This window comes from Prionailurus bengalensis, chromosome E1 (assembly GCF_016509475.1).
Source record: "Prionailurus bengalensis isolate Pbe53 chromosome E1, Fcat_Pben_1.1_paternal_pri, whole genome shotgun sequence".
Classification (NCBI taxonomy): Eukaryota; Metazoa; Chordata; class Mammalia; order Carnivora; family Felidae; genus Prionailurus; species Prionailurus bengalensis.
The window spans coordinates 4429202-4453453 of record NC_057347.1 but is presented as its reverse complement, the minus strand read 5'-3'; the positions used below and the strand labels follow the sequence as shown (position 1 = coordinate 4453453).

The 24252-nt window shown below is 54.1% G+C and overlaps 1 protein-coding gene across 2 annotated transcripts in view; it reads left to right on the top strand.

Moving 5' to 3' along the window:
- The first annotated feature begins 260 nt into the window (after nt 1–260).
- Nucleotides 261–24252, top strand: part of GAS7 (growth arrest specific 7) — a 220238-nt gene continuing 196246 nt past the window's right edge. Inside the window, exon 1 of one of the 2 annotated variants that reach the window (XM_043583117.1) lies at nt 261–906. In XM_043583117.1, coding sequence (XP_043439052.1) covers nt 724–906 — 183 coding nt within the window. In that variant the 5' untranslated portion in view covers nt 261–723. The remainder of the gene's footprint in view (nt 907–24252) is intronic. The other variant, XM_043583115.1, reaches the window with a different exon arrangement.

The window sequence follows — 24252 nt, the reverse complement described above, 5'->3', positions numbered from 1 at the left end:
GACAGCGGCGGCCACAGTCACAGTCCCTCCCAGCGACCGCGGAGCCCGCCGGCGGCGGCCACCAGACCTACAAAGCCCGCACCGAAGGGCGTTGCTAGCGCCGCGGCTCGGGGCGGCGGGGGCGCGCGCGGGGAGACCCCTCCCCAGCGACCTGCCCCCTCGGCGGGCGTGGCCGCCCTGGCCCCGCCCCTGCCCCGCCCCCTCGCCTCCGCGCGAGCCCCAGCTCGGCCACCCCGGCCGCCAGCCCCTCTCCGCGGACCGCCGGCCGCCCCCTCGCCGCGGAGCCGGGCCCTCGGCTATGCCCCGGATCCCACCACCTCCCCCGGGAGCTGCGCATTTCCGCGCGCCTGGGCGGCCCCCGCTCCGGCCGACCCCGGCGGCCGCAGCCCGCGCCCCGCGTCCCCGGGAAGTTGTCTCCGGAGCCCGCGACGCCTGGGTCTCCTCCCCCTGAGCCCCGCCCCCCCCGCCCCGCGCCCGAGCTGCGAGCGGCCCGGCCCGGGGGCGTCGCCGCTTTTGCTCCGCGAAGCCAGCGAGTCTCCGCTGCCCTGCGCCGCGCGCGCGTCCCCCGCCTGCCCGGGGACCCCCCGCGCACCCCCCGAGACGGCGCGCGCCCAGAGCGCGGGAGCCCGGAGCGCCGGGCGCCTGGGACCCCGCGGAGCCGCTGCCCAGCCCGCGGGGCTCGGCCGGGATGCAGGCTGCGCTGTGAACCCCGGCGCCAAGGCCATGTCCGGCGCCCGCTGCCGGACCCTGTACCCCTTCTCCGGGGAGCGGCACGGCCAGGGGCTGCGCTTCGCCGCGGGCGAGCTCATCAGGCTGCTGCAGGTTCCGGACGGCGGCTGGTGGGAAGGCGAGAAGGAGGACGGGCTCCGCGGCTGGTTCCCCGCGAGCTACGTGCAGTTGCTGGAGGTAAACGAGGCGAGGGCCGGGGGGCCGGGAGACCCGGGGCTGCGGGGCTCGGCGCGCTCGCGTACCTGTTGCCCGCACCGGGGACGCCCCAGCCGCTCCCCGTCCGAGGGTGCGCCGCGGGGCGGGCTCGGGGTGCAGCCGCTGCGCGCCCCGACTCTGGGGGCGGTGGAGACAGCGGGGCGCCCCTCCGGGCCGGGCGGCGCGGGGATCGCCCTCGGAGCGCCCCCCGTGCCGGGCCTCCCGAGCACATCGTGGCCGCCCTGAGGAAGGAGAACTTGTTGCCTGTGTGAGTTCTGGAGCGGGCGGGCGGGCGCGCTCCCGGCGGTGGCAGGGGGCCGGCCGAGGGCTGCGGAGTCCGGAGGTCTAGGCATAGAGGCTGGGAGGTTGGGGATCCGGAACAGCGGCGTCATCGGTTGGGCCCCGGAGCCCGGAGCCCGCCGACCCGAGGACGGTCGTGCTGCCCCGGGTCAGGCCGCCTGGGGGCCGCCCACTTGCCGGTCAACTGAGCCGCCCGCCCGATCCTGGGGTTCCTCCCCTGGTCCAGCGCCCCCCAGGCCGAGGTCCAGAACCTAAAAGTGGTCTGTTCTGGGGGTTCTGGCCTGACCCCAGGGCTGCACAGGACCTGCTGAGCCAAGTCGGCTGGCTGTTTATTGTCTGGGTGACAGTTGGGAGGTCTCCTCGTCCTCTAATCGCTGAGCTCTAGGTCACAGCCAGAGTGGCCTCCGAAGTTTCTGAAGTCCTTTGGTTGGAGCGGGGGGGGGGGGGGGGGGGGGGGGGTGGGCTGGGGAGGAGTGACTTAATAGGCTATCCCCTTTCCCAAAGGGTTGCCAGATTGTTGCCTGGCCTTAAACAGGCGGTTACCCACAACCGTGTAAGTACATAGTATAAACGTTCTGCTGAAACACCTCTCCAAATCACTGGAGACTGCATTTATTTATAATTTGACCCCTGACCTACTCTGCAAAGAACAGAGTAGGAAGTTTTGAGAGAAATTGCTCCGTGGGACCCAAAGAAAGAAAGAGAAAAAGAAAGAGAAGAAAAGATAGATGGATGAATGGATGGATGGATGGATGGATGGATGTGGTGAAATGGTTATGGGTGAGTTTGCTGAGAAATATCCTGTGGAAACATGATCAGAACCACGGCTGGATTCACAGAGCCTTCTTCCAGGGTCCAGAGGGCAATGCAAAAATCTCCCCTCCTCCTGATAAATTAGGAGCATTTGAGCAAAATTTAGGCTGGAAGAGATTTCAGGGTCTGAGCAGAAGAGGACGTTCCAGGACGCTTTTGGTTCTGTATTTTGAGACACCTGTGTACTCAGGGAAGGCTCAGGTGTGTTCCTCAGATCTGTGCCGAGGTTCAGAAGTAAAAGAAAGCAGGTGTCGCGGCCTCCCTGTTGGTGGCTCAAAAGCAGCCCTGGGAGAGCCTCCTCTTTTCGAGTTCCCTGGTGACCACACTTCTCCAGGAAGCACTAATGTGGAAATTTGGCAGTTGTGGGTCTGTCCGGTCAGGAGCGTCCCTGGCTGGGTGCCCAAAAGGAGTGTTTTGGGGTGCGGGTGGGGCTGGTGGGGTCTTAGGCTGCTGTTAGCAAGAGTGGGGGCTCTGCGTTTCCCTCTGGGGAAAGGGAGGCTTGAGCCAGACCCAGGGGGCAAACAGAACGATCAGCCGGGTCGGGCGCGGCCTGCGGGTAGATGTGCTGAGCAAATCTCTGGTGCGCGAGTGAGGGGCTTTTGGACAGCTGCCAACTGGTGACGCGCCGGGGGGGGGGTGCCCATGTGTGGGAGCTGTACCGCCGAGAGGGGGCCCCGTTGGTGGAGCACCCACTAGGCGCCCGCTCTCCTGACCGCTCTGTGAAGGGGGAGGCGCTCTCCCCACATCCCAGGTGAGCAGAAGTGAAAGCAATTGCCCGAGGGAGTAATGCTTGTGTGTTTGCTTAGCGGCTCAGAGGGCTGAATATTACCTCTGTGCCGGTTTTCAATGTGACAGTGTGGGCTCAACTGCTAACAGGCGAGGGAGGGAATGGTCTGGATGCTGCGGGAAAGGACAAGAGCAGTCCCTGTAGGAAGGATCGGATATCGGGCCCTTTGTGTCCGGGAACCTCGTCGGTGAGCAGGCTGGACCTCAGGGCGGAGGGCTGGGTCGGGCTGCAGGATATGTGGGGAGAGTCCCTGGGGGCTGGGGTGAGCCCTCAAAGGCAGACCCGGTTCGTGGAGAACGCACAGCTCCCAGGGGACTGGCCGGTACACGAAACCACACGTGTGGGGAAGCAGCGGGTTCGTCAAGCCTGGACGTTAGCGCAGGAGCCAGGAGGCTGGAGACGGGGCCTGGAGGTGGGAATCCTCATGGGACGTGTGCCTGCTGGAGGCATGGAGATCAGGAGGCCAGGGGAGCCGCTGGGGAGACAGGTACAGACAGAACGGACGGCACCAGCCTCCTGGCGGAGGAGTGGGGAGGCGGGGGCACCACCGGGAGTGGCGGACAGAGTGATACCAAGAAGCCCCGTCTTGGCGGAAGGGTGCGGCAGGTTGAGAACAGCATATGCAAGATGGACGCTCCTCAAGGATTCCTTGCTCGCGCAGATAAAGAAAGTGGGACTGAGAGGCCCTTGGCTTTGCAAGCCGCACACCCCACGGAGGGGAGCTGGGAGCTAGCTGTGACACAGCTGAAAGATCTGTCCTGGAGGCCGGCCAGCCCCGGGGGAGAGGCCAGCTTGGGGAGATTCTTGTCCTGGTTCCTGGGGGGAGAATCTCTTTGGTCAGGCCATCAAGGAAATGGGAGAAGGGTACAGCGCGTCCTTGGTTTCCAGAAAGCGGCCCCCAGGAAGGCGTCAGCCCAAGTGGAGAAGTGTGGGGGGCCAAGGGCTGGGCACAAGGGGATGGTGGAACCTTCTAGAGGAGGAGAGCACTGGAAGAGGGAACCTGTCTTTCCCAAGAACGATGTAAGGTGAGATGTAAGGGCCCTGAGATAAAAGCCGCCAGAATAATCTTTCTTGAGGGTCTCTTCAGCCTTGCATGAAGAAGGGGAGGAGCTGAGAAGTTTCCTGATATGTGGGAGACGCGGTCGAGGAGCTGAGACAGGGCCTGGAGACTTCAGGGGAATGTTCTGTCCGCTCCAAGCCAGGCCAGGATCCCCTGCATAGACTGGAGGCCCTGTGGGGGCAGAGGTTTCTGCCAGACTTGTGGGGTGCCTGGTGCCTGACAAACAGCTCCTGGGGGAGGCAGGCAGAGCCCAGATCCCCGTCCCTGGGGAAGCGCCCGAGAGTTGGACGTGGGCAGGTCCGGTGGCTGGAGGGCCAGGAATTCCCCACCATCTGCTCTTAACCTTGAATGGAGAGAACAAATTGGGGACCCGGAAGATACTGTAAGGCATCTGTGGAAACCCCCAGAGCTTTTGGGAAATAATTCTGGAGGGGGGTATAAGACTGGAACACAAACACCCCAGAGTTTTCCGTGACTGAAGTGCTGTTCTGAGAACCTGCCGTCTGGCCACGAGGTGCGGGCCTCAGGGGCCAGGGCGACGTGACGTTGTTGGCCAGCACAACGAGACGTCCCCTCCTTGAACCCGGTCACCTCTCCGCCTTCTGTTCTCTCGCTTTGGGTTCACGTGCTCCTGCCGGAGCTTCCAAGGTGTGGATGTGAGAGACGTGGAGCTGGGGAGGGGGGCTGTGCCGTGGATAATCGATGGCCGTGTAACAGGCCACCCCGGAACTCAGTACCGCGACACAAGCATTTACCATCACGTCGCACATCGCTGGGGACCGACCGGGCTCCGCCGGGTGGCTCTTCTGCTGGTCTCTCTTGGCATCTGTCACGCCTCACGGTGGCCAGGGCTGGGGTCCCGGGGCAGGCAGAGCTGGGCAGGGACTCCAAAGTGGCATCTTCACTCTCTCGCTTGGCGTGTTGGTGTTTTTGCAAGTGACTTTCTTCTCTCCGCTTCGTGTCTCATCCTCCAGGGCCTTTCCGCATGGCCTTTCCCTCTAGCAGGGAGCTGGAGTCTTTCCAGGGTGGCCGGCTTCCAAGAACGCACGTTACAAATTGCCCGGCCCTCCTAAGGCTTGGGCTCAGGACGGGCAGCTCACTTCTGGCATATTCGATTGGTAAACCGAGTCACTGGAGCAGGAGATCCTGTGTGGGAAGGAGGTGCATACGGGGGTGGGTACGGGTATGGACACAGGTCCATTGAAGGCCGTTTTGCACACTGGCAACCTCAGGAGGGGAGGGAGAACACGTCTGGCACGGTGTGCCAGCCTAAACTGATGAGAGAGAGCGCCTCCCCAGAGCGAGGCAGGGTGCAGGAGTCTTAGCTGACTTGCTAGAAAATTCTCCACGGCCATCCTCAGACGAGATTTTCTCTTCTTTAAAAAAAAAATTTTTTTTTTAAGGTGCCAGGGATTTCTTTATAAAGGCCACCTGATAAATGTTGCAGCTGAATTTGGAACCAGATTTTCCTGTCCCTAAAGCCTGAGTCTGTCCACTGGGGCATTGGCCGTCCAGCCTTCTTGGGTTGGGTTGGCTTTGTGCTGGTTATTAATAGACACCGTGTATCCTAGCTGCCCAGTATCTAGTGGATGCTTGCTTTGTTACACAAATTGATTTTATGTCATTTATTTTTATTAAAAAAAATTTTTTTTTCAACGTTTATTTATTTTTGGGACAGAGAGAGACAGAGCATGAACGGGGGAGGGCCAGAGAGAGAGAGAGGGAGACACAGAATCGGAAGCAGGCTCCAGGCTCTGAGCCATCAGCCCAGAGCCCGACGCGGGGCTCGAACTCCCGGACCGCGAGATCGTGACCTGGCTGAAGTCAGACGCTTAACCGACTGCGCCACCCAGGCGCCCCTATGTTATTTATTTTTAAAAAAATTTTAAGTATTTTTCTTTTGAGAGAGACAGAGAGAGTGAGTGGGGGAGGGCGGAGAGAGAGAGGGAGAGAGAGAGAGAATCCCAACCAGGCTCCGTGCTGCCAGCATGAAGCCCGATGCGGGCTTGAACTCCCGAACCGTGAGATCACGACCTGAGCCGAAACCAAGAGTCAGACACGCCCAACTGACTGAGCCACCCAGGGCACCCCTACACAGATTGATTTCAATACACGGCTTTTTTTTTCTCTAACAGGAGCGGGAGCGTTACCTAAAGTGGGTGTGACCTTGTCAATTTTCTTTTTCTTTTTTTCTTAAGGCAGTTCATTATCCGGTCTGTTCCCAAAGCTGTAATTAGGGCTGGTGGCTCGCAGAGTATGGCACGGTGACCAAAAAAGACCGGCGTGCTTTGTGCGGTCGTCGCGGAGTCATTCTGCCCTCTGATTTGGGGGCTCGCGGTCCACGGTTGTAGCTCCCGCTGTTTGAAAAATCTACCTTGAGCTCATCCCTCTGTCCGCCTCTGTTCGGGAACCTACCCCCTCGTCCCCGCTGCGCACGGGGCTGGTCAAGCGCCCCCCGCCCCAGGACTTCAAAGCAGTGGGCAGGGCTTACGGATGCCAGGGATTCAGGGCATCTCTACAAAAGTTCCCTTAGCAACACGTCGGCAGGAATCCCTGACATCTGTTCACCATCACGTGGATCCCTGCTGCCCGTGACCACCTAGAAACGTGAATGAGATACTGACCTTCCTGGACTCTTGCAGCCTAGAAACAAACCCGTGTTTTATCTGGCCGTCTGAGTGACCTCCTCTATGAGCGTGGATGCCAGGTGGCACTTTGCTCGGGAGAGAGAATGTTCGGTACATGTCAGGCGTGGGGATTTTTGTGAGGCCGCTCCAGGGGACGTCAGTCTGTTGGGTTTTGCTCCCTTATTACTCACAGCGGCAAGGGAGCACATTTTCTCACAGAATGCCAGCACGGAGCCGCCTTGCAAAATTAGTAGATTCCTCTCTCCCTGCCCCGGCGAGGCTCCTGGGGTGGTGTTTCCACCTATGGAGAGAAGTAGCAATGGCAGCCGGCAGGTGGTCCCGCTTTGCCCTCTGGTTCATCGGATCCAACAGGTGTATGAATTTGTGAGAAGTGTTCGTGGATTCATGAGGACTCCCCTGCCTCCTCCCTGCACGGTTAGTATCTCCCCAGTCTGCTGTCTGATAAAGACGTGCTCTGTTATTTGGGGCGCCCGGGTGGCTCAGTTTGTGAAGCGTCCGACTTCGGCTCAGGTCACGATCTCACGGTTCGTGAGTTCGAGCCCCGCCTCGGGCTCTGTGCTGACAGCTCGGAGCCTGGAGCCTGCTTCGGATTCTGTGTCTCCCTCTCTCTCTGCCCCTCCCCCGCTTACTTTCTGTTTCAAAAGTAAATACACATTTAAAAGAAAAAAAAAAAAAGATGTGCTTTATTAGGTTAGCCTTGGTCGACTGTATTTATCTCACTTGTTGAGCTGGGATTTAGACTCGACCCCAGGTACTCAATTTCCTACGTCCGGGGTCGACTCCTCACCTGTCCGTCCTCCTCAATGCCTTCTGTCCCCTACCCACCAAACCACGGTGAATGTCCCTACCACCTCTCTCTCCTCCGCCTCGCCTGGCACTGTCTCCCCCCTCCCCCCTTCTTGTCACCCCCCTTACCTTCTCTATTCCTGTTCATTATGTTACCAAGCCCAGCCTGCTCTCCGTTAGAAACATTGCTCAAAGACTTCTTCTTCCCTGGTGTCGGCACAATTTTTCTGTATAGGGTTAGGAAGCATTTTAGGTTTTGTGGCCAAGGGGCTGCGTCACCGGGATTTGTGAGCGCCAGAGGTGGTGAGCCACGAGCGTGCCCCATATGGTCTCTGTCCCAGCTACTCAGCTGTGCCGTTCGACTGTGAAGCTGATATAGATGATCCGAAAACCGATGGGTGTGGTTCAGTGCCAATAAAACTTTATTTATAGATGCTGAGGTTTGACTTTGTTACAATTTTCATGGGCATTATTCTTCCTTTGCTTAAATTTTCAGCCATTTCATGGGGCACCTGGGGGGCTCAGTCGGTTGAACGTCGACTTCAGCTCAGGTCGCGATGGTGTGGTTCGCGAGCTCCAGCCCCACATCGGCTCTCTGCTGTGAGGCTGTCCGCGTAGAGCCCGCTTCAGACCCTCTGTCCCCCCTCTCTCCGCCCCTCCCCCACTTGCACTGTCTCTCAAAATAAATGATAAAAAAAAAAATAAAAGCCATCCTTAGTTTATAGGCTGAATGTAGTTTAGAAGTTCAGATACGCACAACTCCGTAAAAGTCCGTATTCTGCACAGTAGAAGAAACGTGCTGTGAAATAATTTGGGGTTCCTTGCCCTTACCCCAGGTTTACATTTCGGTTCTGGGGGGCACTTCACTAAAGACAGCTCCATTGCAGGGGTCCAGCTGCTTCTTGATGTCATTCGGGCATCTCCTGGGCTGTCCTCCCCATGTGGGCCTTTGCGGTCTGTCTGTCCAGGCAGTTGCCAGAGACAATACAACTCTCTGCCGGGTCTCTCGTCTGGAGCTCTCTCCTTCTCAGCAGTTTTTGGGAGGACAGTATCGTTCTCGGACTCGGAGGCTTCTTCCCCGCTCCGCTGGTGCGGATGTAAACGTTTAAGACCAGCTCAGGCGGGGAGGTGCAAGGTCCTGATGAGGAAGCGTTTGCCAGTTTCTGGGGTATCCGAACTGCCACCGTGGCTGATCACAGTGGACGATATCGGACACAGAACGTGGCGTGCAGTTAAGGCATACGACGTGCTGATTTGATTCGTTTATATGTTGTGTGCAGACGGTGTAGTTTCATTGTACTGGTACGCTGCCACCCGTCACGTGATTGTCCCTTCTTTCCGGCGGTGGTTGGTGGCTGGTTTTCTAAGTGCCGCAGAAAGCCTGTGGTTGGATCAGAGGGGAGGGCGCACTCTGGTGTGTTTTGGAGGGCTCATCTGGGCTGGCGAGTGCAGACTGGCTGTGAGGAGGGTAGGAAGGGAGGCTCGGTGGTGGCCGTGGGTGGTGGCCGCGTGGCCGTGGTAAGGGGGTGGACCTGGGGTGTGTTCTATAGGTGGCCTGAAAACACTTGTCGGTGGATTGACTCTGGGGGGTGCATGTCTCCCCTCTTGTATATTGCATGTGAGTTGTGATAACCCTTTCCTGACTGTATTCTCCTTTTTTTTTGAGAGAGAGAGAGAGAGAGATAGAGGGTGGGAGAGAGGGGCAGAGGGGCAGAGAGAGAGAATCTTAAGCAGGCTCCAGTCCGTGAGTTCGAGCCCCACGTCAGGCTCTGTGCCAACAGCTCAGAGCCTGGAGCCTCCTTCAGATTCTGTGCCTCCCTCTCTCTCTGCCCCTCCCCTGCTCACGCTCTGTCTCTCTCTGTCTCTCAAAAATGAATAAACATAGGGGCGCCTGGGTGGCTGAAGCGTCCCGACTTCAGCCAGGTCACGATCTCGCGGTCCGTGAGTTCGAGCCCCGCGTCGGGCTCTGGGCTGATGGCCCAGAGCCTGGAGCCTGTTTCCGATTCTGTGTCTCCCTCTCTCTCTGCCCCTCCCCCGTTCATGCTCTGTCTCTCTCTGTCCCAAAAATAAATAAACGTTGAAAAAAAAATTAAAAAAAAAATGAATAAACATTAAAAAAAAAAAAAGAGTTGGACGCTTAACCGACTGAGCCACCAAGGTGCCCCTCCTGTGAATCATCCGTCCATTCTGCCACCAGAGACTCCTTCCTTAAAGCACGAGGGAAAGGCAAATAAAAATTGGGAAGAAGTTAACGTCTTGAATGCAGAAAGCGCTTTTTATAAATTATGAAAACATGCACAAAGGAGCGCATCCGTACGAGAATGGGCAGAGAGCTTGGGTAGATGCTTGATGATAAAAGGTGTGTGAAGTCGTCATCAGCATATTCAGTCTCACTGGTAAGCAAAGAATGGCACGTTTTAAAAAACACACTTCCTTTAATGAAAACTGTCAACGTTAAAAAGGAACGAGCAGTGGCAGGGGCGTGGGAAGATCGTCCTGTGCTCCCTGGAGGGTAATTGGGCAATATACTCTAAAGGCCTTCATAACGTACATGTCCTCTGATCCAACGGTTCCATTTCTAGAAATCTGGACCCCGGAAGCATCTGAGCGGCAAGCCCCGGGCATCAGGAAGCCCACCGTGGCACTGTGTCTAATGCTGGAGTGTGAATTGGCCACAGCCTCACCGTCCACCAGGAGGAGCTGGCTAAGATAAGGCTCACTTGGGCCAAGCACAAGGTCAGACGGGCAGAAGGGGCTCGACAGCTATATTGAAGCTGAATTTAAAAAAAAAAATAAGGGATTTGGTCAGTGATGTTAAATATTTCATGGACTCGGTGTAGTTTAGATTCACTGTATGACGAGGCAAAGAGAGCTGGCATGTCCAGGAATGAATTGCTTTTTAAAAGCAGGGACCGTGTGTAGTGTGCATTCTGTAAGTGTCCTTTCGTGGAGTGAACAGGTTGAAGGGATACTTGGTGGCTCAGGACCCCGTTCTTTTAAAGATCCTTAGTTAGCAGCAAATCTCTGTCTTCTGGGGGAGGGGAGGTGGTTTTAAATTTTTTTTTTTTTTTGGAAACAGCCAAAATTCACTTGGAGCCACATCTGGTGTGTCTGTACATGTGACTATCTGTCTATCACCTTGTTGCAAAAAAGACTTAAAGCAGCTTACCAAAAAGCGTACGGCACGAAAAGACAAAAGCGTAAATGCGCAAGGAAATCTGGAAAGGAGAAAAGAAGGTAACAGGCACAGTGAAGTCTGAAGAGCAGGGAGGGAAGTTGGATTAAGTGATGCTGTTCAGGGGTTAAAAGAAGTCCTTTCCTGCAGGTAATGATGTGACAGAGCTGTTCTCAGCAGGGAGTAGCAGAAGGGTTGGGCACAGTGGGCTACGTGCTATATCAGTCAGGATGGGTTAGGATATGCCGCCGTAACAAAGAGCCCCCAGATCTCAGTGGGTAAAACAACCTAGGTTTGCCTCTTCCTCGGGCTGCAGGTCCGTTGCAAATTGGTTTGGGGCCGTAAGACCCTCTGGGACCCAGGATGAAGCAGCAACCACTGGAATCCTGCTGGTGAGCATGTCAGTGGTCCCTAAAGCTTCTGCCCGGAAGCGACTTACGATACTTGCTTGTGATCCTATTTCATTGACCAAAGCACACCCAACGTGCTAGGTAGCCGTCCCGCCATGTGCGCAGAAGGAGGAAAGGAGCGAGCTGAATATGTGTGGACAGCTCTGTTGACTACCACCTGTGTGTTCACTCAGGGGGGGGGGGGGATGCCCCAGTTCTGGGCTCTTTAAGGCTCAGCGTTGAATGGTCATCCTTACAGCCATGCTTCTTAAACTGAATTCAGTGCTTCTAAAGATTTTTTTATGTTTGTTTATTTTTGAGAGAGAGAGAGAGAGACAATGAGCGGAGGAGGAGCAGAGAGAGAGAGGGAAACACAGAATGGGAAGCAGGCTCCAGGCTCTGAGCCATCAGCACAGAGCCCGATGCGAGGCTTGAACCCACGAACTGTGAGATCATAACCTGAGATGAGGTTGGATGCTCAACCAACTGAGCCACCCAGGTGCCCCTGAATTCAGTGCTTCTAGACAAGTTTCTCAAAATGAACTTCCTGGGTCTTGTTGGTTAGCTTCTGGCTCAGCAGACCTGGGATGGGGCCCCAGGTGCTGCGTGTCTGAAGAGCTCCCATTGACGCTAAGTCCTCAGCCACAGTGCAGACCTCCACGGGTCCCCCTAGCTCCTGAGAGCCAGGGTGAACTCTTACTGTTCTCAGGAAGCCGCTCTCCCCTTCCCCAAGCTGTCCCGGCATCTAGCACCCTCCCGGACCCAGGAATAGATGTTTCATCTAGAAGTCTTGAACAGATGTAGTCGTTTTCTGACCCTAGACTTTCTGTGATTTTTTTCCCCCCTTTGTGGTCAATACATCTGTCACAACTTCTGGTTCAACCAAAAGCAGGCATTTGTATTTGAGCATCTACTATGTACCATCTCTCCACAAGGCTCAGTGAGCTACAGCCAAGACAGGGAGCTGAGGTTAGTGGCTGTTCTTTGGGGAGCCCTTAGGGATGCGCTGTCCCCTCCAGGGTGACTCTGGCAGGTGACCTAGGAGACTTGAGTTTCACACTTGTTCCTTTGGAATGAAAGCCGTTTTAGTCTCCAGGGCCTTAATCCCTCCTGTCTCCTTTGCTTCTCTGATGTACGGAGAACTCCAGGATCAGTCAGTAACAAAAAAACTAATTAGATTATAAAAACTCCTTAGAAGTGGTATTTTAAAAATTCTACAGAAATGAGCCCTTGTCCTAATTTCATCATGACAGAGGATCTTTATTTTATCAGTGGCTTGGGGAAGAATGTCACCGAGCCATTAGTTTCTGATTCCTAGTATAATTTAGAAATAGGAAATCTGAGTCTAGTGTTCTCATTAACAAGTTACTTCTTCCTTCCATTCTCTTCCTTCCTTCCTTCCTTCCTTCCTTCCTTCCTTCCTTCCTTCCTTCCCTCCCTCCCTCTCTCCCTCCCTCCCTACCCCTTCCTTCCTCTTCCTTCCTTCCTTCCTTCCTCTTCCTTCCTTCCTTCCTTCCTTCCTTCCTTCCTTCCTTCCTTCCTTCCCTCCCTCCCTCTCTCCCTCCCTCCCTACCCCTTCCTTCCTCTTCCTTCCTTCCTTCCTTCCTTCCTCTTCCTTCCTTCCTTCCTTCCTTCCTTCCTTCCTTCCTTCCTTCCCTCCCTTCCTTCCTTCCTTCCCTCCCTCCCTCTCTCCCTCCCTCCCTCCCCCTTCCTTCCTCTTCCTTCCTTCCTTCCTTCCTTCCTTCCTTCCTTCCTTCCTTCCCTCCCTCCCTCTCTCCCTCCCTCCCTACCCCTTCCTTCCTCTTCCTTCCTTCCTTCCTTCCTCTTCCTTCCTTCCTTCCTTCCTTCCTTCCTTCCTTCCTTCCCTCCCTTCCTTCCTTCCTTCCTTCCTTCCCTCCCTCCCTCCCTCCCTTCCTTCCTTCCTTCCTTCCATTCTCTTCTTTCCTTCCTTCCTTCTTTCCTTCCTTCCTTCCCCTTCCTTCCTTCCTTCCTTCCTTCCTTCCTTCCTTCCCTCCCTCCCTCCCTCTCTCCCTCCCTCCCTACCCCTTCCTTCCTCTTCCTTCCTTCCTTCCTTCCTCTTCCTTCCTTCCTTCCTTCCTTCCTTCCCTCCCTTCCTTCCTTCCTTCCTTCCTTCCCTCCCTCCCTCCCTTCCTTCCTTCCTTCCTTCCATTCTCTTCTTTCCTTCCTTCCTTCTTTCCTTCCTTCCTTCCTTCCTTCCTTCCTTCCTTCCTTCCTTCCTTTCTCTTCCTTCCTTCCTTCCTTCCTTCCTCCTTCCTTTCTCTTCCTTCCTTCCTTCCCTCCCTCCCTACCTCTTCCTTCCTTCCTTCCTTCTTTTCTCTTCCTTCCTTCCTTCCTTTCTCTTTCTTTCTCCCTTCCTTCCTTCCCTTTTCTTTATTTTCTTTTCTTTTCTTTCCTTTTTTCCTTCCTTCCTTCCTTCCTTCCTTCCTTCCTTCCTTCCTTCCTTCCTTCCTTCTATACCTGCAAGCCTTTGTTGTGTTCAGAATGAAAAATGAAACTGGGTTGAGTTTTTGATAACCAAGGAAATGCCAAGCACAGACTCTCCTAATCTGATACTCAAGCCTAATATTGTCATTCATTTATTTTTATTTTATTTATGTATTTAAATATTTAAATGTTTATTAAAATTTTTAAAAATGTTTATTCATGTTTTGAGAGACAGAGTGTGAGCGGGGGAGGGACAGAGAGAGGGGGAGACACAGAATCCGAAGCAGGCTCCAGGCTCTGAGCTGTCGGCACAGAGCCCCCATATGGGGCTCGAACCCATGACACATGAGATCATGATCCGAACTGAAGTTGGACACTTAACTAAGTCCCCGAATACTTTCATATTCTTAAGAAAGTTATGAGGGTCTGGGACTGTGTTCTGGGTGACGGCACATGCTTACAACCTGCCTGTACGACATGACATTACTGCAGGGCACTGAGACCATGCTTCTCACACACTAAGGCACATGCGGAGCACATGTGCGGAGCACGTGGGGACTTGATAAAATTCTGATTCTGATTCAGTAGGTCAGGGATAGGGCCCCAAGCTCTGCATTTTCTACCTCCAGCTCCCAAGCTAGGATCGTGTTGTTGGCTTTTGGGCTGCGATTAGAGGAGCAAAGCATCTAAATCACCTGAGGGGTTTTTAAATTTGCCTGTAAGTCATGATTAAGTCCTGAGATTAGATTGGATTTTGTTTATCTTTTTTTTTTATTTTAGTGGATTCTATGAGGCCACCCAGGGTAATAGAAAGAACACAGGCTTTGGAATTAGACTCCTCTTTGAATCTATTTAATCAGAGGACAGAGAGAGGGAGGTGGCCAAGAGGCAGGTTGGGGAGGGGGGTGGCTGGTGTCCTGTTTGCCCAGAGGGGTCCCTCTGTCACAGGGCGGGCGTGACGATCAGGAACGCTTTGCTGGGGACGGGAGCTGGCCGTGGACGAAGCAGGGTTGGGGAGCACAGTGGTGAGTGACGGGAGCGTGGCCGGCCGGGGTCTTGACTGCAGACTGAACCTCGATGGCAAAGAGCGAGCCAGGATGGTCTCTCGCCAGATCCCAGCAGGATAGTCTTGCAGCGGGGTGTGGCCTCCATATCTTGAAGCCCTTTATCAGTTCGGAGGGGACACTAGATGCCTGGCGTGGTTTGCTTTGTGAGCTGGAATGTGAGCCCTGTGTCTGCCCCGCATGTGGACTGCTCAGAACACACTCAAGGGTGGGGCGGGACTGTGCCCCCCCCCCCCCCCGCCCACTGCGTCCCCCCCACCCGTGTGGCAAGAGTGTGGCAGCTCTGGGTTCCAGTCCTGGCTCAGCCCTTGCTGCCTGTGGGACCCTGGGCAAGCTGCAGAACCTTATAAAGTTTTATGGGGCTCCTGTGAGGGTCGGGAGAGCCTGGAGGGGCTCTGGCACCTTGTATACACCCTGTAAATGGATTTGACACCCCGTGTGCTCTGGGCATCGTGCCAGGTTGCTTGCTGATAGCTGCCTGTTTCCTGGGGCTTCCACTGGGGGCGCTACTGGGGTGGGAGAAACCTTTTCCCAAGGGCCCCTCTGAGGTCACAGTGCAAGACTGTCCCATTACAGTACTGTGGTCATGGCGTGTGGCCTGCGGGCACGATCGGCCTGGCATCTTACTTAAAAAAAATTTTTATGTTTATTTATTTTTGAGAGAGAGAGAGAGCACGCGAGCAGGGGAGGGGCAGAGAGAGAGAGACAGGCAGACAGACAGACGGAATCTGAAACAGGCTCCAGGCTCCGAGCTGTCAGCACAGAGCCCGACGCGGGGCTCGAACCCACGAACCGCGAGATCATGACCTGAGCCGAAGTCGGACGCTCAAGGCACCCCTCTGTTTTACTTTATTTTAAAAAAGATTTTATTTTTAAGTAATATTTGTACCCAACGTGGGGCTCAAACTTACAACCCTGGGATCGAGTCCCATGCTGTAATGACTGAGCCAGCTAAGTGCCCCTGTTACTTTCTCTCGCTCGCTCTTTCTAAGAGAGAGCAAGCCAGTGAGTGCGAGCTGGGGGGAGGGGCAGAGGGAGAAAGAGAGAATCTTTTTTTTTTTTTTTTTTAATTTTTTTTTCAACGTTTATTTATTTTTGGGACAGAGAGAGACAGAGCATGAACGGGGGAGGGGCAGAGAGAGAGGGAGACACAGAATCAGAAACAGGCTCCAGGCTCTGAGCCATCAGCCCAGAGCCCGACGCGGGGCTCGAACTCACGGACCGCAAGATCGTGACCTGGCTGAAGTCGGACGCTTAACCGACTGCGCCACCCAGGCGCCCCAAGAGAAAGAGAGAATCTTAAGCAGGTTCCACACCCAGTGCAGAGCCTGACTCGGGCTCCATCCCACAGCTCTGGGATCATAATCTGAGCCAAAATCAAGAGTTGGACGCTCAACCAACGAAGCCCCCACCAGGCACCCCTCTTTCTATTGCAATATTTCTATTGAGTTATAATTCATATCCCCTTGGAAGTGTACAATTCAGTGATTTTTTTTTTTTTTACCATATTTATAGCATCCTGCAGTCATTACCATGATCAGTTTTGGGCCATTTCATCTGTACCCTTACTTATGAGCCGTCACTCTCCATTTCCCCCCAACATCCCGGCACTAGGCAGTGACTCATCTGTGTCTTAGAGATCTGCCGATTCTGGATAGATCCTGTAAGTGGAATCCTACAGTTTATGGTCTTTGGTGTCTGGCTTCTTTCACTGAGCATAATGTTTTCAAGTTCATCCACATGGTAGTGTGAATCAGGACTGCGTTCCTTTTCATGGCTGAGTAATATTCCGCTGTATGGATGTACCATGTTTTATTTATCCATTCTTCCATTGATGGACATTAGGGTTATTTCTTCTGTTTGGCTCGTATGAACATTACTCCTGCGAACGTTTGTGTACAAGTTTTTGCACGGACTTGGGGGCACCTGGCTGGCTTAGTGGGAAGAGCGTGTAACTCTTGATCTCGGGGCTGTGAGTTCGAGCCCCGTGTTGGGTGTGGAGATTACTAATAAATAAATAGACGTAATTCCCATCACCTATTATGTAAACAAAACCAAGTTTTTGTGTGGCTGTGTGTTTTTATTTCTTCTGGGTATATACTTTGGAGCGAAAGTGCTGGGTCCAGTGGTAACTCTACATGGTGACCAGAGAAAGTGCTGGGTCCAGCAATTTGAGGAACTGCCAGACTGTTCTCCGGAAGGTGCATCTTACAATCCCAGCAGCGGTGGAGGAGAATGCCACTTTGTCTCCTTGCCGACGCTTATTATTATCTGTCCTTCTAATTATAGTTTGCTAATGGATGTGAAGTGGGGTCTCGTGGAGGTGGTGGTGTGTGTTTTACTGATGACTACGGATGTTGAGCATCTTTTCGTGTGCTCATTGGCCATCAGTGTATCTTTTTTCATTTATTATTGTTCTTAACGTGTATTTATTTTTGAGAGACAGAGACAGAGCACGAATAGGGGAGGAGCAGAGAGAGAGGGAGACACAGAATCCGAAGCAGGCTCCAGGCTCCGAGACATCAGCACAGAGCCCGACGCGGGGCTCGAACCCACGAACCGTGAGATCATGACCTGAGCCGAAGTCGGACGCTTAACCGACTGAGCCACCCAGGCGCCCTGCCATGGGTATATCTTTAGAGAAACGTCTGTTGAGATTCTTTGACCATTTTTATTTTTATTATTTTTTAAACGTTTATTTACTTATTTTGAGAGAATGAGAGTGAGCAGAGGAGGGGCAGAGAGTGAGAGAGACAGAGAGAATCCCAAGCAGGCCCCACACTGTCAGCGCAGAGCCCGACGTGGGGCTCAGTGTCACGAACCTCGAGATCATGACCTGAGCCGAAACCAAGAGTGGGGTGCTCAAGCGACTGAGCCACCCAGGCACCCCTTGGACCATTTTTTTAACTGGTGATTCGCTTTTTGTGTTTTTGTTTCTGTTGCTATGGTCTCTTCTGTTTTTCTTTTCTTTTGTAGCCAGGTTAACTTCCCATTTGTTGGCTTTGGGTGTTAGCATCCTGGGAAGACCCAGGCAGCACAGTTCCCCTGTGTTCCTCCAGACCTCTCAGCACTCACCCCCCTTATTGGAATTCTCTGTGCCCTTATCGTAATGTCGAGGTTTTGAGGTCAAGGATTGGTTCTCTGATCTTTATAGACTCATCTCTTATTGTACTATCAGGCATAGGCATTTGATTTAAAAACAAACAAAAAGGGGCGCCTGGGTGGCGCAGTCGGTTAAGCGTCCGACTTCAGCCAGGTCACGATCTCGCGGTCCGTGAGTTCGAGCCCCGCGTCAGGCTCTGGGCTGATGGCTCAGAGCCTGGAGCCTGTTTCCGATTCTGTGTCTCCCTCTCTCTCTGCCCCCTCCCCCGTTCATGCTCTGTCTCTCTCTGTCCCAAAAATAAATAAATGTTGAAAAAAAAAATTAAAAAACAAACAAACAAACAAAAAAAAACCCCAAAAGAACCACGGTTCAGTCACTTCCACCAATGTATGCAAGATTCGGTTTGCTCTGCATGAGATCTGTGGGCTTCACCCGGGGGGAGAAAACAGTAAAAAGTTTACAGAGTGACGTTCTTACAGAATCTCTGTTCTCCATCCACACACCTTACGCCTAAGGACTGTGGGTGATAAGACCTTGGAGAGAGAGTGCACCATTCAGAGCACAGCATCCCCGCTGTGGGATCGAATACCTCGAGTACATGAAGTAGGCTTGTCACCTTGTATATAAAGGGCAACAAACCTTTATTATTTCCTGCTGGCGAGAGAAAACAGGTGTGGAGGAAATTGACGACCTGCCAGCCTGACTTGATTACTGGGTCGCTCCTAGAATCCCAGAATGGGAGTTTTCTTGGTTTTCGTAGTATGTGGGGGAGGCAGTCGGGCGTCACCGTGATCGCAGCTGAACAGATCTGGGTGTGGGCGCTGGCTCTAGGAGACTTTGGGCACATGGATTACCTGACCTTGGACCTCAGTTTCCCTGTCTTTAAAATGGGGATAATGAGGCCGTCATCAGAGCATCCTTGAACGTTGGAACTGTCTCCTTTGGCATAAATGCCCCACGGACATCGGGGCACAGTGTGACCCTGGGTGTGACCAAGTGCAGCCTTACCTACAGATCAGTAACTAAGGGGAATCTTATCCTGGGGCATGTGACAGATAAAGCATCGTGTAAACACAGAATTTTCTGCAGAAGATTGCATCATCAGGTCCGGAGACATCTCCCTGACTGGTCAGATTCCTTCTCAGAGTGAGGGTAGATGCCCTCCTCTCTGTTTTAAAGTTGATGGGTTGTGCGACACGGCAAACGGACATTGATTCCTTCTTTCAGCTAGCCAGCTGCAACTGTTAAACACCCTTGTGGGTTTTTTGAGGGGGGCAGAGGGGTACCACAATAGTGGGAAAATGCTGTGCCCCGGTTCCCATCTGCACTGGCTCTATAATCCAGTCCTTCAAGGTGGCACTTTTAGGACTTTTTTCTTTTCTTTTTAAATTTATTCATTTTTGAGAGACAGAGACAGAGTGCAAGCAGGGGAAGGGCAGAGAGAGAGGGGGACACAGAACCCGAAGCAGGCTCCAGGCTCCGAGCTGTCAGCACAGAGACCGACAGGGGGCTCGAACCCACGAACTGCGAGATCATGACCTGAGCTGAAGTCGGATGGTTAACCGACTGAGCCACCAAGGCACCCCTCTTTTCTTTTTTTTTAACTTTATTTATATATTTTGAGATAGAGCACAAGTAGGTGAGGGGCAGAGAGAAAGAAAGACAGAATCTCAAGCAGGATCCGTGCCATTAGCACAGAAACCAACGCGGGGCTCGAACCCATGAACCCGCGAGATCACGACCTGAGCCGAGATAGAGAGTCGGACGCTTAACCGACTCAGCCACCCAGGCGTCTCCACTTTTGGGGTTTTCTGCTCATCCTTTCTTTCCGCTTTCCTCTGTTAATCAGGGAACAGAGGAAAAGTCTTTCCTCCAGGCTCACAGCAGCCTACCCCGGGGAGAGGGCAGAGTCTTTGTGTGTCTGGCTCCCTGCTTTGAAAAGAGGAGGCGATCTTTGGTCTTTAGAGAAAAAAATAGTAGTGTCTGTTTACCACTGTGGCCAGATGATGCATGCCGATTGGGAGCTTGGGATCAGAGAGATGGTAGTTTGGGGTTTGTGGGTGCCCAGACGGAGACGAGACTGAGAGACCTGATCTGTGTGTGCCCTTGAGGAGCCCCGTGGTGGGGATGGCAGCAGAGATCCTGATAAGGCTTGAAATTTCACAGGGACTTGCTCAGCCTTGCCCGGGAGAAAGTAGCCAGGATGAAAAACCATGAACCAGGCTTCTTCCTCATTCCAAAGTGTGTATTTGGTGGGGGGAGAGCCCAGCCAGTGGGGACATGTGGAAATGGGGCTTGGCCACAGCATTGCCAGGCACTCCGGTGGGGCCACAGAGACCTCTCTGGCCTGAGTCCTTTGCCCTCTGGCCCTGACTAGGACCGTGGCCCCAGAAGAAAGCTATGCTCCAGCACGAATGGGAGGAAGGGGGAGTCGGAGCCTGTGTGAAAGTCTGTTTCCCAGACTCGGTGCTCATGGGCGCTGACTCATGGAGGTCTGTGTGCTGGGGCTGTGCTTCTGCCCACACCCCCCACTCAGTGGACTCCCATCACTCCCTTTCCTCTTCGGGCACCTCCTCCAGGAAGCTCCTGGAGCTCTGCTGGGGATTCCGATGGAGAAGCCCAGGATTTTGTGCCTGTGAGGCAAACGCTAGCTCCTGTTCTGCAGTTCCTGGCGGGGCGGGGGGCAGGGGGGGCATTGTTCTAGGCTGCCAAACTCAAGTACAGCCTTCTGGTTCCATTTCCCCCACCCCCACCCCTCCTCCGGGCTTTCGGGGGCTGGCGGATGAGGGTGCTTTACTCTAGGTGGCCCGTCTGCTTTATTATGAGTCTTGGGGAAATGATTTCTCTGAGAGGCAGGAGAAAGTGTAAATTATGCTTCACTGCAAATTATCACGACTGTGTACGTATTCAGCTTCTGCTGTAAGTCTTGTAAATGAGGACCGATGTGAGACGCGGGGGAAGCTGGAGAGGGGCGCCCTGTGGATGCACGGCGGGCCTGATGGATAATCACGGAGCCCCCGGTCTTTGAAGTTCTCATAGTTTCGGGAAGAGGGAGGAGAGGAGGTTGTTCTCCCATGGGTGGCTGCGCCCCAGGTGAGAAGGCTGGAGGGAAGCAGTTTGAAGGTGACAGACACCCCCATCCCCCCCACCCCCGGGAGTGGGCAAGTTTTCTGTGAACTGCATCCTTAGCAAATATTTCTTCTTCTCCTTCTCCTTATTTTTGAGAGACAGAGAGAGACAGAGCACGAGCTGGGGAGGAGCAGAGAGAGGGGGAGACACAGATTCTGAAGTAGGCTCCAGGCTCCGAGCCGTCAGCACAGAGCCCCACGCGGGGCTCGAACCCACGAACCGTGAGATCATGACCTGAGCTGAAACCAAGAGTGACATGCTTAACTGAGTGAGCCACCCAGGTGCCCTGCAGAATTCATTTAAAATCTCTGACCAGGGTTTTGATGGGTCCGTGAGAGTGTGGTGACCCCCATCCCGTGCCTCTTAAGTTGCCTAGAAGGATTTTGAAGGTGACGGACGTGAACGTGGTTTGAGGTTCTGGGTGAAGCTGATGTCCATACGAGGTCTGTTCAGAGATTTTGTGCAGGAAGCTGTCAGCCTTGTCCTACCTGCTAAGCCCTGTGCTGGGTGGTTCGTCCCCCGTGGGCCCCTTGAACTTGCTCCTGAGGCTGCTTCCTGAGACCCCCCTTGTGTGCTGCTCAGGCCAGGGCAGTGGGGGCACTCGGGGCTGGTGAGGGGCTGAACTGTGAACGCCCCCCAATTCCTATGCTGAGTGATAACCCCAAGTACCCCAGAAAGTAACTATTCGGAGGTAGAGTCCTTAAAGTAGTAATTAAGTTAAAAAGAGGTCCTGCATGGGGCGCCTGGGTGGCTCAGTCGGTTGAGCGTCCGACTTCGGCTCAGGTCACGATCTCGCGGTCCGTGAGTTCAAGCCCCGCGTCAGGCTCTGTGCTGACAGCTCAGAGCCTGGAGCTGCTTCGGATTCTGTGTCTTCCTCTGCTTCTGCCCCTGTCCCGCTCAGGCTCTCTCTCTCTCTCTCAAAAATAAGTAAACGCTAAAAAAAAAAAAAATCAATGAAAAAATGAGGTCCTGTGGGCGTCCTTCTAAGAGGCGATGAGGACAGGGACACACAGCGGGAGACCACGCGAAGACGCAGGGAGAAGGCAGTGTCTGGAAGCCAAGGAGAGAGACCTCGGGAGAAACCAGCCCGGCCCCCAGCGCGATCTCAGACTTCTGGCCTCAGAATCGCGAGACCGTAGATTTCTCCCGTTGAAGGCTTTGGGCCTGTGACCCTTTCTTCCGGCAGCCTCACCTGCATCCTGCGGGGCCCGTGCCCTGGATGTAGATGTGAGAATTCGCTACGCAGTTCTCTGTGGGATCAAGACCTCGGCGTAAGCAGGGCCACTGTGCTTGTGCCCGCTTTTCTCCTTACGTGGGTCCCTAGTGAACATACTGTTTGCTCCACGGTCCCGTGTCTCCTTGATCAACACGTGAGCCCCACGAGGGTGGAGCCGTGTGTCCCTTTTGTTCCCTGCAGGGTCCCCACGACCGAGCACGAGGAAAGGCCCATCTGAGCATCGCTATGTGTCTTCTGCAAGAACTCGGTCAGAAACAATGGCCTGAAGTCAAATTCCTTAACTCTGGGCCTAAATCCAGAATTTGTAATTAAAAGAGCTGGTTTTCTGCGTGCGGGTCGCCGCGTAGAGCTCATGCCATGTCGTGACGGGCTGGCGTTTCTACAGCCACGTCCCATGTTCCGTCTGACCTCTGCTCGGCCACCAAATGTGATTAAACCACGTGAACGCCAGAGAAGAAAGCTTCATTTATTCATTTCTGGTTTGCACTTGGTGGACCGAGCCACGGATTATGTTAATCCGCCGATGAGGTCGTTAGCCAATGGGTCTGAATGTGGTTGCTTTCCAGGGGGTTAACTCTGTGAAGCCAGGGGTCTGACCTCCTCCTCAGTGTCCCTAACACCGGTGACAGGGGCTGGCCCAGAGATGGGGGCTCAGTCCTCTTTGGGGAACGAAGGATTCCTTCCTCATCAAGAACAGATGAGTCAAGGCTGAGCCTTTCCAGCTGGTCTTTCTGGAGAGATGTCAGCCCCCTACCTCAACGTTCTTTCCTTCTGCTTGCTGTTCCGTGTTCCTTTCCATGCTGCCCTGGTTCTCTCTTTGTCTCCAGGATGGTTCAGTGTGAGAGGAGAGGCCTTCGGTACCCAGCAGACCTCCCCTGGCCAGACTTGGGGGGGGGGTCCCCGATTTGGGGACGCTCTTTTCTTGCTTAAGAATCTTTGGCTACCCCCTAATTCTCTTACTCCGTATCCAGTTTTCTCTTCGTGTTTCTCTCTGTCCCCTCCGTTCTTAAAATCTGTGGCGAAGCTCATAGAACAAAACTTAGAGTTGTGACATTTTCAAGTACACAACCCAGTGACATGTTGGTACCCTTACGGCGTTGTGCGACCCAGTTGCAGGTCAGTTTTGTGCACCCCCTCCCCCAAAAGGAAACCCCAGGCCCGTGAAGCAGTCACACCCCGTTCTACCCCGTTTCTCCTCCCCGGCCCCTGCCAACCACGGATCTATGTTCTGTGTCGATGAATTTGACAGTTCGAGGCATCATTTCATGTAAATGGAATCGCACAATCTGTGGTCCTTTGTGCCTGGTTTCTTCCACCTGGTGCGACCCTGCACCTGCTTGTTGGACGTCAGTCGACGGACGACTGTAGATTGGTCGCTTCCACATTTTGGCTCTTGTGAATCGTACCAGGTTCTTTTTCTGCGTCTCTGGTTCTGCCTCCAAACGCAGCACCTGGTCTCCTGTCCGGGCCGCGGTGGTTGCCGGCAGTGTTTGGAAAGCAACTCGAGAAACGAGAAGGCAGGTTCACAGGGTCCAGTTCTCTCTCTGTGTGTGAGATTTCCGTCCAGCCTCAGTTTGCTCATTGGAGAAATGGGCATAAAACTCTCTGCCCTCCTTACTCAGCCCTGCGGGGCATCGCACGAGCCACCCTCACCCTAGGACGTGACTGTGAGCCCTTTGCGAGCCGAGGCAGATGTCAGATGATGGTTATTCATGTCCTTCCTTTTTCCTTTGGTTTCTTCACTTTCTCTGCTTCCTCGCTTCTCCTTTTCTGAGTGACTGCGTTTGAATTCCCTCTGACCTGCTTCTCCCTTCCTCCCTCTTTAGCTGGCCTGGGGGATGCGGTGGGTGCTATTCTGTACGGCACCATGCTGCGCGAACTGGGTGATGGCACAGTGTGTGAGCATCTTTGCAGAGATCCGCGTCCGGCTTGGCTTGGGAGACTCAGTTGACACGCAACTTTGAGGCCTTTTGCGGTCCAGGAAGTAGCCAGATTGATGGATACTTAGGCAGATATTAGAATCCAAACAAGCAGACCCCGGGGACGCTTGGAGGAAAGTGGCAGATGGACGTGTGTGCTTTTTCTTGGTGCATTGCCCTGTAACTGCTGAATCTTCTATGGGCTGGTGTGTGCGGTCCCAGCTGAAGTTCCCTTTTTACTTATTTTTTTCTTTTTTCTTTTTTTTTTTTAACGTTTATTCATTTTTGAGAGAGAGAGAGAGAGACAAAGCGTGAGTGGGGAGGGGCAGAGAGAGAGGGAGGCACAGAATCCGAAGCAGGCTCCAGGCTCCGAGCTGTCAGCACAGAGCCCGACGCGGGGCTCGAACCCACGAACTGTGAGGTCATGACCTGAGCCAGAGTCAGAGGCTCAACTGACTAAAGGCTCAGAGAGG